At 66.1% G+C, this 16480-nt stretch overlaps 1 protein-coding gene across 4 annotated transcripts in view; it reads left to right on the top strand.

Annotated features, from left to right (window-relative positions):
• Positions 1 to 16480, top strand: part of VAV2 (vav guanine nucleotide exchange factor 2) — a 161122-nt gene that overhangs the window by 116640 nt on the left and 28002 nt on the right. For 3 of the 4 annotated variants that reach the window (XR_009251307.1, XM_058693610.1, XM_058693608.1), the window contains exons 5-8: positions 390 to 492; positions 3274 to 3372; positions 5350 to 5418; positions 9503 to 9603. Coding sequence is in view for 3 of the 4 variants with exons in the window: in XM_058693610.1 (XP_058549593.1) it covers positions 390 to 492; positions 3274 to 3372; positions 5350 to 5418; positions 9503 to 9603 (372 nt within the window). In the remaining variant the exon portion in view is untranslated. The remainder of the gene's footprint in view (positions 1 to 389; positions 493 to 3273; positions 3373 to 5349; positions 5419 to 9502; positions 9604 to 16480) is intronic. The other variant, XM_058693609.1, reaches the window with a different exon arrangement.

Raw genomic sequence — 16480 nt, 5'->3', positions numbered from 1 at the left:
GGAAGCTGCACCCCAAACTCCGTGTCCGTCTCCACTCGCTCTGCTTCCGCACCCCCTGGTAGGTGCGAGCTCTGCTCCTTGACCCCCACACCTGGGCTGACCCGGGGAGAGGCCCCAGCGCAGGGCACTCCGGGTGACGAGCCACGCGAGAATTCCCCTTCAGGCAGTGACTCACCCCGGGCCTCTGGCAAGAGTCCCCAGCACTGACCAAAGGGTGGAGGAGTTGGGGTGTGATCACGGTGGGTCCTTCTAGAAGAACGGCAGGCACGGCACGAGGGGATGCTCTCTGTGCTGCCTGGTTCAAACTCCGAGAAACCCCGGGGAGGCCCCCTGCACCGCGTCCCCGGAACCTGCCTTCCACCCGCCTGACCCGCTTCTCTCCCGCGCAGCGAGCATGACCTGGGGGAAGACATCTATGACTGTGTCCCGTGCGAAGATGAGGGCGACGACATCTACGAGGACATCATCAAGGTGGAGGTACAGCAGCCCATGGTAAGCCGTCCGTCGCCCGCAGCCCAGCCCCCTCTCTCAGTGCTCCCAGCTACCGGGGTCGGGCGGGGGCACTGCGGGAGCCCCAGAGACCTCTCGGCCCCCGCGGGGTTCCTCCCCTTCCTTGGGCCCAGTCCTGCCTCCGGAACGTTCTAGGAGACCGGGGTGTGACCCCCACTGCCACTGAGCCCCCGCCACCCCTCCCGGAGGTGCTGTCGTGGAGTTCTCCCAGAGGTGTGCAGGATTCCAAGTCCTTTCTGCCTGGGGAGTCTGAGCATAGCAACTGGATGCTCAGACGTGCACAGCGCGCCTCATTTTACGCCTTTGTGCGGAGAGCGAGGAGACCGCCACTGGCTCAATTAGCCAGCTGTGCGTCTTTTATGTGGGAGGATATTTATTTCCGACCGGCGCTGGCGAGCACTTTCTCGGACACCAGTGTGCTGCAGGGCGGATTTATTGCCAGCAGCTGCTGTGTGGAGGGTGGGGGTCCCGCAGGGATGGGGTGGGGGGGGGCCCTGGAGGGGACAGCCGCAACCCCCTGCGTCCCCGCACTCCCGGGGGCTGGTCGAGGTGCCAGTTGCCGACTGTGGAGGCTTTTTGATGCTTTCACTAAAGAAGTGGGAGGAATTTCTCAAAAGGCAGATTTCAGCGTTTTCCTCCAGTGTGGGAGTGACCAGTTGGTGTTGGGGGGCGGGGCACGAAGCGGGGGCGACGGCTCCCCTCCAAGGCCTTTCAGAGAGCCCTTTCCCACACTGGGGGCGCCTGCCCTCCCCCGGCCTCACGCCAGGAGAGGCAGAGAAGCGTGGCTGCGGCCCTCACAGCCCCCAAACTCTGCTCTCCTGAAAGGGTTTCTCACTCTGTCCCTGGAGGGTCTGAAGGGTCCCCGTCTTTACCAGGGGTCTCTCTCTGTGACCCCGGGTCTGCCCAGGGCCAATTCTGCCCTTCCCCCCCACCCCCCTACAGCCTTGCAGTGGGGCGGCTCTGCCCCTGAGCCTTCCCGGGAGGTCAGTCACGGGGCTGGAAGGCCAAGCCGTTGCCCCGCTGACGGGCGTCCTCTGCCTTGCCTAGAAGCCGAGCCAGCATTCTGGGTCTGGGGCCAGCTCACTCCCAAGCCCTTAGAAGTCCAGCGTCCTGTGGGTAACGCGGGAGCAGTGAACGCAATGGCCCTTGCACTTGTCTGGAGGATCCCCTGCCTTCGGGCCGGAGACGCCCCTGAGAGGCCCCTGAGTGGGCAGTCCCCAGAGCCTGCTGCTGTCCCTGGTCCTGAAGCACACTTGGCCGGACCCTGGCTGTTTGCAGGACCCGCGGGGGGCTGTGAGGGGACAAGCTGGCGTCCCACCTGCCCTACTCTGTTTAGTGTCCGAACAGCGCTCCGTGCTGCTGCCCTCGAGCTGTCCTGTCGATCTGGCAGGGCGGGCCTCCTGCCCGTCCTCTGAGATAAAACAGCTGGCTTTATTTCCTCCCCGGTCACGTCTGGAGCTGTCCGAACAGTCTAAGTGGAAGGTAGACGGAGACCTTTCCAAAGGAAGATAAAGCCAAGGGATGGCAGGTGTCGCTCCCCACACGTGAGGGAGACCCTGGCGACGTGCTGGGTCCCCGTGCTGTCCCTCGCCACCCGGCCAGGCTCCTGCTGGAGCGGGCGGGCGGTTGTGATGTGTCCCTGGGGCTCTTGGCTTGCCCCCACCTCCCGAGTAGGGCCCGGATAACGAGCACTGCTAACTGGTTCTGTCTGTGGTTTGTTTCCTCCATGCGTTCAGATCAGATACATGCAGGTAAGTGGCAGGTGGAGGGGGACCCGGGGTAAGTTCTGCCAGCACTGTCTTCCCCCACCTTTCGGGGAAGGTCTCAGACGTCTTGGGAAAAGCCTCCCTGTCCCCAGGGAGATGCTATCAGGCACTATACTTTTGCACCTAGTTTTAGGGGATCGCGGGCCCCCAACATCCCCCTGAAGCCCCTACATTAGCAGTGTGGCACCCCGGCCGGTGGGACAGTGGGCTCGGGAAGAAGCCCCTGGGTGATGAAGGACGATGGCGTAAGGGCAGATATGAGTCCAAATGGCATGTCACGTGGCCCAGCACCGTTTCCCCAGAGCCTCACTTAGGGACAGATCTGGCCCTCTCAGGCTAAAAGAACGTAACGGGGGGTGTCTGGAAATCCACGGCTGCCTCTGAACAGTTCCCCCGCCTGCGGGCTCTACCCCCTGTGGCCACACGGTCTCCTGGTCAATCCCGCCTCTGGCCACATCCCCCCCCATAGGAGCTGGGGAGCAGGCTCTGCCCCGAAACGTGTCCCAGTGACCCCTGCAATGAGCTGTCCCCTCACTACCCCGAGTGGAGCCCAGGGGACACTGGGAAGGCCCGGGCCTGCAGGGCATTGGCATCTTTGTCAGAGGCCCTCACAGGTCGCTCAGCTGGTGGGCATGGGTCCTCGGAGCTGGTCAGAGCCTTTCCCTGTGCACAGAGTGGGTGCTTTAAGCCATGCCACGCCCGCTGTATATGCTGGGGGGGCTGGAGCGTGCTTGGTCTGCTAGGATTCACAGAGGGCAGCGGGAGCCCAGACTCTACAAGGCCCTGTGCCTTCCCCGAGCTGTCGCCAGCCCCCAGGCACATGCCCATCCCTTCCCTGTGCCTCAGTTTCCCCATCTGCAAACAGGAGGGGAAGGGCTCGGGCCCCCTTCTGTCTCCTGTCCGGCCCCTCCGTCTCCCACTTGGCGGCCGGGCCTCGGCGGTCTGCAGGCAGTGGGCCCGGCGGGAACCCGGCTCACGTCTTGTGTCCTTCCTTTAGAAGATGGGCATGTCCGAGGACGACAAGAGAAACTGCTGCCTGCTGGAGATTCAGGAGACCGAGGCCAAGTACTATCGGACCCTGGAGGACATTGAGAAGGTGGGTATGGGCCTTGGTGCCGTCCTGGGACCGCCGGTCCCCTGGGGCGGCGCTGTCCCCAGGCAGGGACACAGGGCAGCAGGGACAGGTGCAGAGGCTTCGTGGCCCTCTCGGCTTTGCCGTCAGGCACCCCTTGGGCTCTGCTCCCCACACAGGCCCGTGTCCTTGTCGGCTGTCACCCTTGTCCCTGATCCCACCTCCCACCCCTCGGCCCTGGACCACCCCGAACTGGTCTCTGCTGCTCTTTCGGGCCTAAACTGGGTATCGTTACAGCTTCTGTTCCCGATCGCACTGGGCTAACCTCCTTCTGTGTACTCTTTCATGCAGACTCAGCGCTAGGTTAAGCGTTTTCTGTATTCCTTCTCACCCAAGACATTCTCTGTGAGATCCCACTCTGTGAGCTGGGATCACAGCAAGGCCACCCCATAGATGGCTGTGCGTGTCCTGCCCCTGGGGCATGGTCAGGCCCACTGATGGGAGCCTGCAGAGCCCCCATGGTGCACCCTGTGCTCCCCTGAATGGCTGGTCAGTCGTCTCTCCCCGGCTGGCCCCCTGAGCTCCCAGGGGACCACGGATGGGCCTCCTCCTTCCCCCTGCCCTGCTCTGGCCTCCCGTGCACGCTGGCTCAGTGACATTTCCCTGTCGCTTGAAGGTCCTTGTTGCCAGCTGCTGGTGCTTACTGGGTGAACATCCAACATTGTTTAAGGGTCCTCTGTGGCTCTTTGCTTGCAGCGTAGGGCAAGTGTGGCCATGATGGCGGGGCCTCCAGCCGGGAGTCCTGCGATGCCCCTTGGCCCCAGGCCCCCGCCTCCAGCCTCAGCCAGGCCTGTGTGCCCGCCCTCCCACCCCACTGGCCACCGGCCTTGCCGCAAACACACCAGCCCCATCCCTGCTGCACGCCCTGGCCTCCACTCTCCATCGGCCCCTCCCCGGGCAGTCTACCCCCCCCCCCCCCCCCCCGCCAGTCCCAGCTCCCAGACCACCTCCCTCCGGGGCCCTGCAGACCTCTGCAGTCCCTCCGCACAGCCCAAGTCCTAAGCTGCGGCCGTCTGTCTCCACCCTGGGACGTGGCCAGCCTTCGAGGGCAGGTGCTGCTGGTCCCAGGCGTGATGCACGTAGCGGGTTAAGCAGGGAGTGTGCTTGGCCAGGGCACGCGGTGTGCTGAGCACTTGGGGGGACAGTCACATTTTACTCTTCCCCTGGCCATCGAGGTCATTGTTGCTACCCCCACGTCCCACGCGAGAAAACCGAGTGCTAGCCCGTCCTCGGCACAGGGAAGAGGCTTGTGCACTTGGATGGTTCTCGCCTGCTCTGCACGGCGGCCGAGGAGGAGCCCAAGGGGCCAGGACCCCATGGGGAGAAAGGTGGCAGGTCCTGCGCCACAGGGCCTCTGGGGCACCACCTGACGGTCTCCCCCGTGCACATCTCCTCGGAGGCCAGGCCCGGAGGACTCCGGAGAACCACTCCCTGCCCCGGCGGGGCTTCCGGGTCAGGGAGTATCTCTTTTGATGGCAGGTTTAGGGCCGTACCTAGGCTCAGGTGGGAAGTGTGGCCCTGTCACTGTCCAGAGGTGTACCCACGAGTGATGTGCCCTCACCTCTCTGGCCTCCGTTCCCGGAAGTGTCTCGAACAGCGGTAGCATCTCCCACCCCGGGTTGCAGCAGGGCTCAAGTCCGATCTGCTGGACGCCTCGGAGCTTTGCCCGTGTGGTGGGCGTGGGTGCTTAGGCCAATCCCGCCCGCCCCTGCACATTCCCGTCCTGCCACCACCCTGCACAATGGAGCACACCCCCCCTAGGATGCACACGTTCTCCAGCAACACTGCACCAGGCCTGCATAACCGCCCCGCGGAGAACCCCCATCCCCTGGACCCTGGACCCTGGCGAGGTGGTCTGAGCCCCTCCCGTCGGTGGCTCTGGCCTTAAAGGGGGCTGGCCCCCTCCAGGCGAGCCGACGGTGATGGGCTTCTCTGTTCCAGAACTACATGGCCCCGCTGAGGCCGGTGCTGAGCCCGGCGGACATGACGGCCATCTTCATCAACCTGGAGGTAAGGGTCCGGGCCTGCGGCTCACTGTGTGCAGGCCCAGGTCTCCAACCGGCTCGGATGTCAGGCAGGCTCCAGCCCGACTGTCCCCACGGGTCCTGGAGAGCTGCGTCCCTGCCAGCTGCATGGCTGGTCAGAACTACGGGTGTTTTTAGGACAGATGCGTAGGAGGGGAGTAGCCGCCCTGCCCTCCAGGAACTTTGGTGCTCGGAGACCGGAGGACAAGGTTTCAGCAGAAACCTCTCTGTCAGCAGGGTGGGGAGGGTTGGCATGAGGCCCCAGAAGCTACACGTGGGTGGGTTTCGTCCAGGAATGCCCAGTGGGTGCAGCATGCCCCCAGCTGGTGCAGCGGCTCCTGCCTGGCTCCCTCAGCCCCTTATCACCTCAAGAGGTGGGTGCTGGTCTCCTGGTTGAGGCTGAGCCAGACTCTCCAGACTCAGGAGGCTCTAGCTCGCCGTGCCCCCTACTCAGAGTCTATCCTGCCTTGGGTGGTGGCCAGCACAAATGGCCGTGGACAGAATGGGAGCCTGGACTGGGGACCATGGGGAGCCCTGGGGGGGCAGAAGCCTGGATCAAGGGCCGTGGGGAGCCCCAGGGGGCCAGGAGCCTGGATCGGGGGCCGTGGGGAGCCCCGGGGGGCCAGGAGCCTGGATCGGGGGCCGTGGGGAGCCCTGGGGGGACAGAAGCCTGGATCAAGGGACGTGGGGAGCCCCAGGGGGCCAGGAGCCTGGATCGGGGGCCGTGGGGAGCCCCAGGGGGCCAGGAGCCTAGATCGGGGGCCGTGGGGAGCCCCGGAGTGCTGGGAACTTGGATTGGGGGCTGTGGCAGCCCTGGGAGGCCAGGAGCCTGGATCGGGGGCTGTGGAGAGCCTCGGGTTGCTGGGAACCTGGATCGGGGGCCGTGGGGAACCCCGGGGTGCAAGGAACTTGTATCAGGGGCCATGGGGAGCCCCGGGGGGCCAGGAGCCTAGATCGGGGGCTGTGGGGAGCCCCAGGGGGCCAGGAGCCTAGATCGGGGGCCGCGGGGAGCCCCGGGGTGCTGGGAACTTGGATCGGGGACTGTGGCAGCCCTGGGAGGCCAGGAGCCTGGGTCGGGGGCTGTGGAGAGCCTCGGGGTGCTGGGAACCTGGATCGGGGGCCGTGGGGAACCCCGGGGTGCAAGGAACTTGTATCAGGGGCCATGGGGAGCCCCGGGGGGCCAGGAGCCTAGATCGGGGGCTGTGGGGAGCCCCAGGGGGCCAGGAGGCTAGATCGGGGGCCGCGGGGAGCCCCGGGGTGCCGGGAACTTGGATCGGGGGCTGTGGCACCCCTGGGAGGCCAGGAGCCTGGATCGGGGGCCGTGGGGAGCCCCAGGGGGCCAGGAGCCTAGATCGGGGGCCGCGGGGAGCCCCGGGGTGCCGGGAACTTGGATCGGGGGCTGTGGCAGCCCTGGGAGGCCAGGAGCCTGGATCGGGGGCTGTGGAGAGCCTCGGGGTGCTGGGAACCTGGATCGGGGGCCGTGGGGAACCCCGGGGTGCAAGGAACTTGTATCAGGGGCCATGGGGAGCCCCAGGGGGCCAGGAGCCTAGACCGGGGGCCGTGGGGAGCCCCAGGGGGCCAGGAGGCTAGATCGGGGGCCGCAGGGAGCCCCGGGGTGCTGGGAACTTGGATCGGGGGCTGTGGCAGCCCTGGGAGGCCAGGAGCCTGGATCGGGGGCCGTGGGGAGCCCCAGGGGGCCAGGAGGCTAGATCGGGGGCCGCGGGGAGCCCCGGGGTGCCGGGAACTTGGATCGGGAGCTGTGGCACCCCTGGGAGGCCAGGAGCCTGGATCGGGGGCTGTGGAGAGCCTCGGGGTGCTGGGAACCTGGATCGGGGGCCGTGGGGAACCCCGGGGTGCAAGGAACTTGTATCAGGGGCCATGGGGAGCCCCAGGGGGCCAGGAGCCTAGATCGGGGGCCGTGGGGAGCCCCTGGGTGCCGGGAACTTAGATCGGGGGCTGTGGCAGCCCTGGGAGGCCAGGAGCCTGGGTCGGGGGCTGTGGAGAGCCTCGGGGTGCTGGGAACCTGGATCGGGGGCCGTGGGGAACCCCGGGGTGCAAGGAACTTGTATCAGGGGCCATGGGGAGCCCCAGGGGGCCAGGAGCCTAGACCGGGGGCCGTGGGGAGCCCCAGGGGGCCAGGAGGCTAGATCGGGGGCCGCAGGGAGCCCCGGGGTGCTGGGAACTTGGATCGGGGGCTGTGGCAGCCCTGGGAGGCCAGGAGCCTGGATCGGGGGCCGTGGGGAGCCCCAGGGGGCCAGGAGGCTAGATCGGGGGCCGCGGGGAGCCCCGGGGTGCCGGGAACTTGGATCGGGAGCTGTGGCACCCCTGGGAGGCCAGGAGCCTGGATCGGGGGCTGTGGAGAGCCTCGGGTTGCTGGGAACCTGGATCGGGGGCCATGGGGAACCCGGGGTGCAAGGAACTTGTATCAGGGGCCATGGGGAGCCCCAGGGGGCCAGGAGCCTAGATCGGGGGCCGTGGGGAGCCCCGGGGTGCCGGGAACTTAGATCGGGGGCTGTGGCAGCCCTGGGAGGCCAGGAGCCTGGGTCGGGGGCTGTGGAGAGCCTCGGGGTGCTGGGAACCTGGATCGGGGGCCGTGGGGAACCCCGGGGTGCAAGGAACTTGTATCAGGGGCCATGGGGAGCCCCAGGGGGCCAGGAGCCTAGATCGGGGGCCGTGGGGAGCCCCTGGGTGCCGGGAACTTAGATCGGGGGCTGTGGCACCCCTGGGAGGCCAGGAGCCTGGATCGGGGGCTGTGGAGAGCCTCGGGGTGCTGGGAACCTGGATCGGGGGCCGTGGGGAACCCGGGGTGCAAGGAACTTGTATCAGGGGCCATGGGGAGCCCCAGGGGCCAGGAGCCTAGATCAGGGGCCGTGGGGAGCCCCGGAGTGCTGGGAACTTGGATCGGGGGCTGTGGCAGCCCTGGGAGGCCAGGAGCCTGGATCGGGGGCTGTGGAGAGCCTCGGGGTGCTGGGAACCTGGATCGGGGGCCATGGGGAACCCGGGGTGCAAGGAACTTGTATCAGGGGCCATGGGGAGCCCCGGGGGGCCAGGAGCCTAGATCGGGGGCCGTGGGGAGCCCCAGGGGGCCAGGAGGCTAGATCGGGGGCTGTGGGGAGCCCCGGGGTGCCGGGAACTTAGATCGGGGGCTGTGGCAGCCCTGGGAGGCCAGGAGCCTGGGTCGGGGGCTGTGGAGAGCCTCGGGGTGCTGGGAACCTGGATCGGGGGCCGTGGGGAACCCCGGGGTGCAAGGAACTTGTATCAGGGGCCATGGGGAGCCCCAGGGGGCCAGGAGCCTAGATCGGGGGCCGTGGGGAGCCCCAGGGGGCCAGGAGGCTAGATCGGGGGCCGCGGGGAGCCCCGGGGTGCCGGGAACTTGGATCGGGGGCTGTGGCACCCCTGGGAGGCCAGGAGCCTGGATCAGGGGCTGTGGAGAGCCTCGGGTTGCTGGGAACCTGGATCGGGGGCCATGGGGAACCCGGGGTGCAAGGAACTTGTATCAGGGGCCATGGGGAGCCCCGGGGGGCCAGGAGCCTAGATCAGGGGCCGTGGGGAACCCCGGAGTGCTGGGAACTTGGATCGGGGGCTGTGGCAGCCCTGGGAGGCCAGGAGCCTGGGTCGGGGGCTGTGGAGAGCCTCGGGGTGCCGGGAACCTGGATCGGGGGCCGTGGGGAGCCCTGAGCTGTTGCCTGCCGGTCGCCCAGCTGCTCTGAAACGTGGAGGAACACCTGTCCCCATGGAGGGACTCCATCCCGCAGAACCTAAGATCAGGGCAGAGAGCCCCTCTGTCCCTGCACACAGCAAGACGGTACAAGGATGCTGAGTGGGAACAGCCCCCCGGGGGGGCCATCGCTGTCACTCTGGCACCAGGGCTTGTCCCCGGTGGGCCACCCTGTGTCTGAGTCGGCTGAGAGGTCCCTTCACACGTCTGGCACCACAGCACCTTCTAGTGTTTGCGTGGGGTGCACGCCCAGCGCCCGGGCCTCTCTAAGTTCTCCACCACGGCAGATGGGAACCGTTCTAGAGGGCGGCCTGGTGTGCCCGTTCACGCACCGACGGCTTTCTCTCCCCAGGACCTAATCAAAGTGCATCACAGCTTCCTGCGGGCCATTGACGTGTCCATGATGGCAGGGGGCAGCACTCTGGCCAAGGTCTTCTTGGACTTCAAGGAGAGGTGAGTGACAGGCCCGCCCCTCGCTGTCCGCGGGGCCTCGGGAGCGTCCGGGGCCTCCAGTTCCGGCCTGGGGACGGTCACAGGTGCCGGTACTCAGGTGGGAATCTCACGGTGAGGCCCTCGAGGCAGGTGGCTGTGCCCCTGTGAGCCCCTGGGAACCCCTGTCCTCACTGGGACACGGAGAGAGCTGCCCACCCTTCCCGCCGTCACAGCCTGGAGGGGCGACCTCCCCCAGCAGGGCCTCCCGAGGACTCCACCAGCTCCCTCTGCCTCTGAGCCTCGGGGTCTTGGTGGCTGGAGGCCATTCTCACCATCACGGTGCACCTGCTGCCTGCCAGGTCCCCCGGGAGCCTGGCACCTGAGAGACTCTGCCCCTCGAGCTGCACGGGTGGCGGGTGGCAGCTGAACGACAGGACCCGAGCCGGCCCCCGCAGGTCCGAGGAAGGGGCTTCCGGGCTCTGGGTGCCCAGGGGTGAGGCCAGTTCCCCTCTTCCTCGACGGTGTGTGTCACGGGGCCGGGACTTCCTAATCTGTCCCTGAGGGACGCTGATGGTGTCTGTGCCACGTGGTGCCCGAGGGTAAACTGAGGCCAGGCCCGTCTCGCCGACGCGGCTTGTCTGTGGCCATTGAAGGGCTCCGGTGGCCGGGACCCGGCGGACAGGCGGGCGGGATGGCGGGGAGGCAGCAGCAGCTGTGGGCACGGGCACCCGGCCATCCTGGCCTCCGCCAGCCGCAGCCCCCATCGTGGGGAGACGGGGCTCCGGACAGGCACGCGCAGGCCTGGGTCCTCCGATCGTGTGTCCGCGGCGTTGGGGCAAGTGCCCGTGAAGCCCGAGGGGTCAAAGATTCAGCCTCCGAGGCAGCGTCTCTCCTCCCCTTGGCGCCCGCGGGGTCAGGCTGAGTCTAGACGCACAGACGGTGCCAGCCTCCCCACTGCCAGAAACATGCAGAATGTGGCTCCTCCCACCGTCCGGGCCCCTCGTCCGGAACCGGTATCGTCGGGGCAGGAGACTGGCAACTCGTTAGAAACCAGCGCAGGAACCTTCTCGAAGAATTACGTGGCTGTCGGGAGGCCTCCACGAACCTGTTTTGTTAAGCTCCTCTGCCTGTAAAACCCAGTGGATGGAAGAGTGTGGAGATGCCTTCCATGCCCCGAATGTCCTGCTTGAGCCCGGCAGGGGAGGACTGGGATTCTGGAAGCTTCTGTGGCTCTGCCGTCCCAGCGAAGGTCTCAGAGCCCGCCTTTCTTCCTGGAGCCCGGGCAGCGGCATCTTTAAAGCCGGGCACGAAACGAGATGATGCAAGGACTCAGCCGGATGCCCGGGGCTGCGGGAGCCCCAGAGGACTGTGTTCCAGTCTCTGAAGTCTCGGGAGGCCCATCGGGAGGCGGTGCCCTGGCTCCTGCCCCTCAGACTCTGGAGAAGGCGCCCCCAGCTTCTGTGCTCGCGGCTCCTCTGCCTGCCTGTCGTCCGAGCCACCTGGGAGCTTGTTAAGAACACCAATTCTGGGGTCCACTCTGCAGGGTCTGAGGGGGAGGCCCCAGGGCGGCTGGTGGGCACCCCGGGTCCACCTCGTCCTTATCTGCAGGGAGGTCCCCTGCAGCACCTGCCAGGTGACGGTCAGCTCAGCTCACGTGTCCTCCTGGCCAGGCGGCCCATCCCAGGGCTGGATTCCGAGGCCTCTACGAGCCCCTGAAGCGGCTTTCCCTGCGTGCTCTGTGGCTCCGGGCAGGGAGCTCTCTCCCCTCCGCACGGGCAGGGGTCCCTGAGCCCCCTTTCTAGGGGCCATGGGTGAGGCCCCAGGCAGGCACGAGGGAGCAGGCAGTGCCTGAGGACAGGTGGCAGATGTGGCCAGAGGGCGGATGTGCTTTCTCCAGGCACTGGCAGACGTGGGCATGCTGGCAGGCCCCGGGGTGGGGGACAGGCGGCTCCCTTACCCGCCCCCTGCCCCCAGCAATGCTTTCTTCTCACCTGGCTACAAGCCTGTGTGCCAGGGAAGCCAACTCAGACCCGACCCTCATCCTCACGGGTGGGGGGGGAGGCCACGGACCTGCTGGACCAGGCCTCTGAGACCTGTGGAGCCACCCCCAGGCCGAGTGGCCAAGAGACAGACTGCCCTTCCCCAGGAACCCCCTCCGGCCCAAGAGCCTGCCCCACGGTGTTTGCCCTTTACAAGGCTGCCATCCTCTGTGCTCAGCTTTGGGCCTCACAGGGCTCTCGGGCCTCGTTTCTGCCGGGATGACCGTTGTTTCTACAGCCAGAGCGGCTGCAGGGACTGGATCGCGTTCCGGCACCGGGAGCTCGGCAGATGGGCTCTCTGTCACCGCCCAGCAAGGCTTTGGAGGCCAGGCCCTGGAGTCTGGGTAGTTTGGGGAGGGGGCTGGCTGCGTCTCATCAGAGCTCGTTTTCCAGCCCTCGTGATCTGTCCCGGCGTCGATCTTTTCTGCCCCTTCGCCTCCTCGTCTCTGAGTCAACACCTGAGGTCCTGACGTGCGATTCAGCGAGCATTTATAGAGTGCCTGCTGTGTACCAGACAGGACAGGCTCTGCTCTCACTGGGCGGGGAGGTCAGGAAGCAAGTTCACAGGCAAAGGACTTGAGAGCACGGGGAAAGGGAGAGGGTGGGGGCAGTAGGGGCTCGTAGCAGACGAGGGGGCGCTGAGGACCTGGCGAGAGCCCACCACCCCTGAGGTGGGGGCAGGGTGGGGGCAAAGCGACAGGGAAGGCCCCGGGAGAGGCAGGAGCGGGACTGTTTGGGAACTGGCAGAGGCCAGAGGAGCAGGACTGAAGTGAGCAAAGCAGAAGTGACCACTGTCCAAGGAGTGACTTGTGGCTTCTGCAAGAGCCTAGAAGATCAAGATAGGGATTTAGATTTTATTTATTTATTTATTTTTTTTACAAGGGCAGGAAGAAGCCCCTGAGGAATTTTAGTGGCAAGATCCTGGCAGCTCATCATGGATAAAGGAGGGACTAGCGTCCAAAGTGGCAGAGGACAATCCCCTCCCTCTTTTTGGAGCGAATACTTCTGTTCATACAGCCTTAGTCCTCAGACAAAGCAGATGTTCCTCTTAGCCTTGCCTTGTGGACCTGAGGGGACAAGTCCCACACAGTGGGACCTGGGCCTTGGGAAGGGTTTGCATTTTGCAGATGCGGATGGAACAGAGAGCCACGTGGTTTATCTGTGGCTGGGGGTGGCCAAGCCAGGTCAGTGGGGCAGGACTACAAAGGGAACCAGCCACAGCGAGTTCGTGTCCCGGAGAGAAGGCGAGGGTCTGGCTCTTAGGAGGAACTCTCTGGAGCTTTTTGCACAAGTGCTTTTCGAAGGAGCAGCCGTCAGAGTACGACTGACGGCGTCTCCACCCACCCAGACCCGTGGGCGCTTCGAGAGAAAGGCTGGGCCGGAGGCGGGCGCCGGGTGCTTTGCACTCTGCGGTTTCTGGCTGCTCAGGGTGTTGGGCCGGGTCGCGCCGCTCTCTGGTTGTGGTTCCCGCCGCAGGTCTGGGTCTCGGGAGGCTGGGTGGCTCCTGTCGGTCTGTCAGCGCTTGCAGGGAGGGAGCCCGCCCAGGGCCGAGCTCCTCGAGCCCCCGCGGCAGGGCTGCCTGGGACCCTCCGACCCCGAGAGGCCTTCGCCCGCCTCCTGATCCTCCTTTCCCAGGCGGGGAGGTTGAGGGCGGGAGAGCATTGGCCACCACCTGGCCGTGGTCCCGACTCGTGCCTGTGTCTCCGGCGTATGCCCGGGAGTGCCACCTGTGTCCGGGACCTGCTCTGGCCTTGTCCCTGGGCACTGCGTCCCTGGGGTTCTGTGACAAGGGACGGAGTGACGCGGTCACCCGGGGGGCAGGTGAGGGTCCCCCTGATAGATGCATCTACTCCCCCTCCGTAGCGGGGTCCGAGTTGCACGTTCAGGAAGTTACGTGACGTAGCCCTTGAACAGAGAGACCCCAGCTCGTGTCAGATACCTACCGACCGGCGTGTGAGGCGCCCGTGCGCCGAGTCAGCGGGGAAAGAGGGCAGCACCGAGGCAGCGACGCCGGCCGCACACCGTTGGGGTGTCCTCTCCGACAGGGCGGCGAGCGTCTGCACCCCGGCAGTCTCCCGCCAGGCCACGGGGCGCCGCCTGGCCCGGGGCCCCGGTGGCCGAGGCCGGCTGCTGTTTCCAGGGGCCCCACGGAGCCCCTGAACCGTGAACGAAACCCCCGTGTGCGTGTTGCGTGACTTCCGAGCGTCGGATGGTTTTTCTCAGCAGCAGAGAGATGCTCGTGGTAAAAGGGAAGGCCTGTCAGCTTTCACTTCCTTAAGTGACTTCCTTCTGTAGGCTCAGAGCGTAAGGTCCGCGGCCCACGCCGCCCGGCACGGGGCAGGGCATAGACGCAGGCCAGAGATCTGAGTGCGTGTGGGGCGGAAATGGATTCTCGCAGTTTCACGGGGCCCAAATCCAGATGTGGGCGGGCGGCGCTCCCTCCGGAGGCTCGGGGGGGTGGGGGGGGGCGGGGCCTTCCCCCCCTTCCAGCTGCTGGCGGCCCTGGCTGTCCCTTGGCTTGGGGCCTGCCCCTCCGGTCTCTGCTCTGTCCTCATGCGGCTTCTGGCCTATGAGGCCTCTTCTCTTCTCTCTGACAAGGACACTCTTCGGTGATGCAATCTTCTGCGTCCTTGCCGTAACTGCAAAGACCCGATTTCCAAATACGCTCGCTTTCTGAGGCTCCAGGGCGCCTGCATTTCGGGGTCACTCTTCAGCCCGACAGGCCATCTCTGGTCGGTCAGCCGGGCCCTCCTGCGGCTCCCTTCCCATCCCAGGCCGCCCACCGGGTCGGCGGAGGTGAACGAGGGTACAGCCCCGGGGTAGCCTGGGACTCCGGGATGGGGGCCTGGAAGACTGGTCTGGGGGCCTCATGGATGCACTTTGGGGTCTTGCTGGGCCCCTTGAGAAGTCACGTCGCCTCTCAGAGCCTCAGGGCCGCTGTCTTACAAATGGTGTTTCACGAGGACAGGCTGAGCTCGGGTGTCGGTGCCTCCCGTGGCCCGGCCTCTTTAGGTCCTTAAAGCTTTGCTCTCTTCCCTGCAGTGGCTCCCCTGCCCCCCCGGAATCGGCTGCAGCCGCTGCACTGCCTATGGTCAGGCCCCTCGCGGCCAGGCGTAAGGCCTCTGGGCAGGCCAGGCCCCCGGGCTCAATGCTGCGGTGTGGGGACAAATGAGACCCATCTCTGGAGCTCAGAGCCGGTGCAGAGGGTAGATTCTCACTCGGCTTTGGACAGGCCTCTACCCAGAGGCTCCCTACCTGTCTCCTTGCTTTTCTGTCTCACCTCCCTGGACCCGGGGACAGGGTTGGGAGGGGAGAGGTCGCAGAGCTGGAAATGATGGGGCGGGGTTTTGAGGGATGAGTAGAAGTTCACTGGCTGGAGGAGGCTGGAGGAAGTGCAGTGTGTGGTCTGGGGATGGGAGGCGTGCTGTGAAAGCAGGGTTGGGACCCGCTCTGTCTACAACCTTGGGCCGGGATGAGCCCGGGGAGTTCTGAAGTTAAGGAGGGGAACCCATAGGGCTGGCTTGGCCCACCCAGAGCTGTGAGCACCCGGTGCTTAGGAGAGGCGGCTTCACTGCCCACACAGACTTCCCTCCACGGGGGCAGCTGGGCCGTTGCCAGGTCTGCTCATTGAAAACAATCTGGCAGAAACCTTGGAGTCTCTAGCCACCCCCCCACCCCCCCGCTTCCAGAAATGATGCGTTTTAATCAACTTTTATACTAGAATTCTCAATTCAATAACCGGCTCATTTAAGTGGAAACCAGGGCTCAGGTTCTCATGCCAAACGATGTCCGGTCAGTGTGTCCCAGGGCACAGCCAGGGCCGGGTGCTCTGTGGGGCTGCGGACACAGGTCCCGGCCGTGGGGCGTTCTCCTTTACAGTGGCCGGGAAGGTGAGCTCCCGTGTGAGGTCCAGGACTGGATCGGTCTCTCACTAGAGTCGCAGAATCTCAGTCTGTCGATGCCGGAAGCTTCCCTGCAGGCTGGCACCGGCCAAAGTTCTCAGGGTGGCTTGAGAATGTGGCTGCAGCTTGGCCGAGCGTCTGCGCCCTGGAGCCTGCGAGCACAGGCCGGCACGGCACAGCCCAGACGCCTGTCGGGGGCTGGGAGACGCTGCCCACCTCGGGGCCGCTCCGGGATCACGGTTCGCTGGGTTGGAAACGTGCTCTGGGCATGCAGCTTTGCCCTTCCGGAGCTGGGAGGAACGTGGGTGTCGTCTGTCCCCAGGCCCCTCCAGCCCCACAGCAGGAGCCTGGGGAGCCCCCCAGACCAGGATGCTTCTCAAGTACCAGCCGGCAACGGGCCCAGCTGCCGGCCCTGAGCGCCCGGCCAGGGGCCCCGCGGTGGAGCAGTGTCCACGGTGGACAGGCCCGTGTGTCCCAGCGTGTCTTGACGTGTCCCAGAGACTGCCCCCAGCTTCCAGAGCCCGGCCAGGAGGGGCCTCCAGCCATTTGCTGTGACACAGAATCTCTGGCACCTGGCAGGGCGTCACTGGAGGGCGGGGCCGTCACCCCTTATCAGCTGGTGACCTTGTAGTGCGTTCACTGAGGCCTCGGTTTCCCTGCCTGAGGAGTGGGGCTCACTGCTCCTCCCTGTACAGGTGGGTGAAGGGGTCCCGATGTTGTGCGTGTAGCACCAGGCAGGAGTGGCTGTCATTGCTTGTCACAACCAGCGTCGTCACCTGTGTGGTCCTGCCGGGGCCGAGACCATAGTCGGGTGACAAGGCTTTCGGAGATGAAGTTTCAGGCCGGTAGCCCAAGGCCCAGAGAGTGCCGGGGGCTCCGGTCTGTGAAGTGGGGGGCGGCGGTCGTGGTGTTGGAGGGTGTTCGGGGGGAGGAGAGAGGGCCCGAGGCTCCTCCCAG

This window comes from Neofelis nebulosa, chromosome 12 (genome assembly GCF_028018385.1).
Source record: "Neofelis nebulosa isolate mNeoNeb1 chromosome 12, mNeoNeb1.pri, whole genome shotgun sequence".
NCBI lineage: Eukaryota > Metazoa > Chordata > Mammalia > Carnivora > Felidae > Neofelis > Neofelis nebulosa.
Note: the sequence above shows the minus strand (reverse complement) of the source record. Positions and strands in the feature narration are given on the sequence as shown.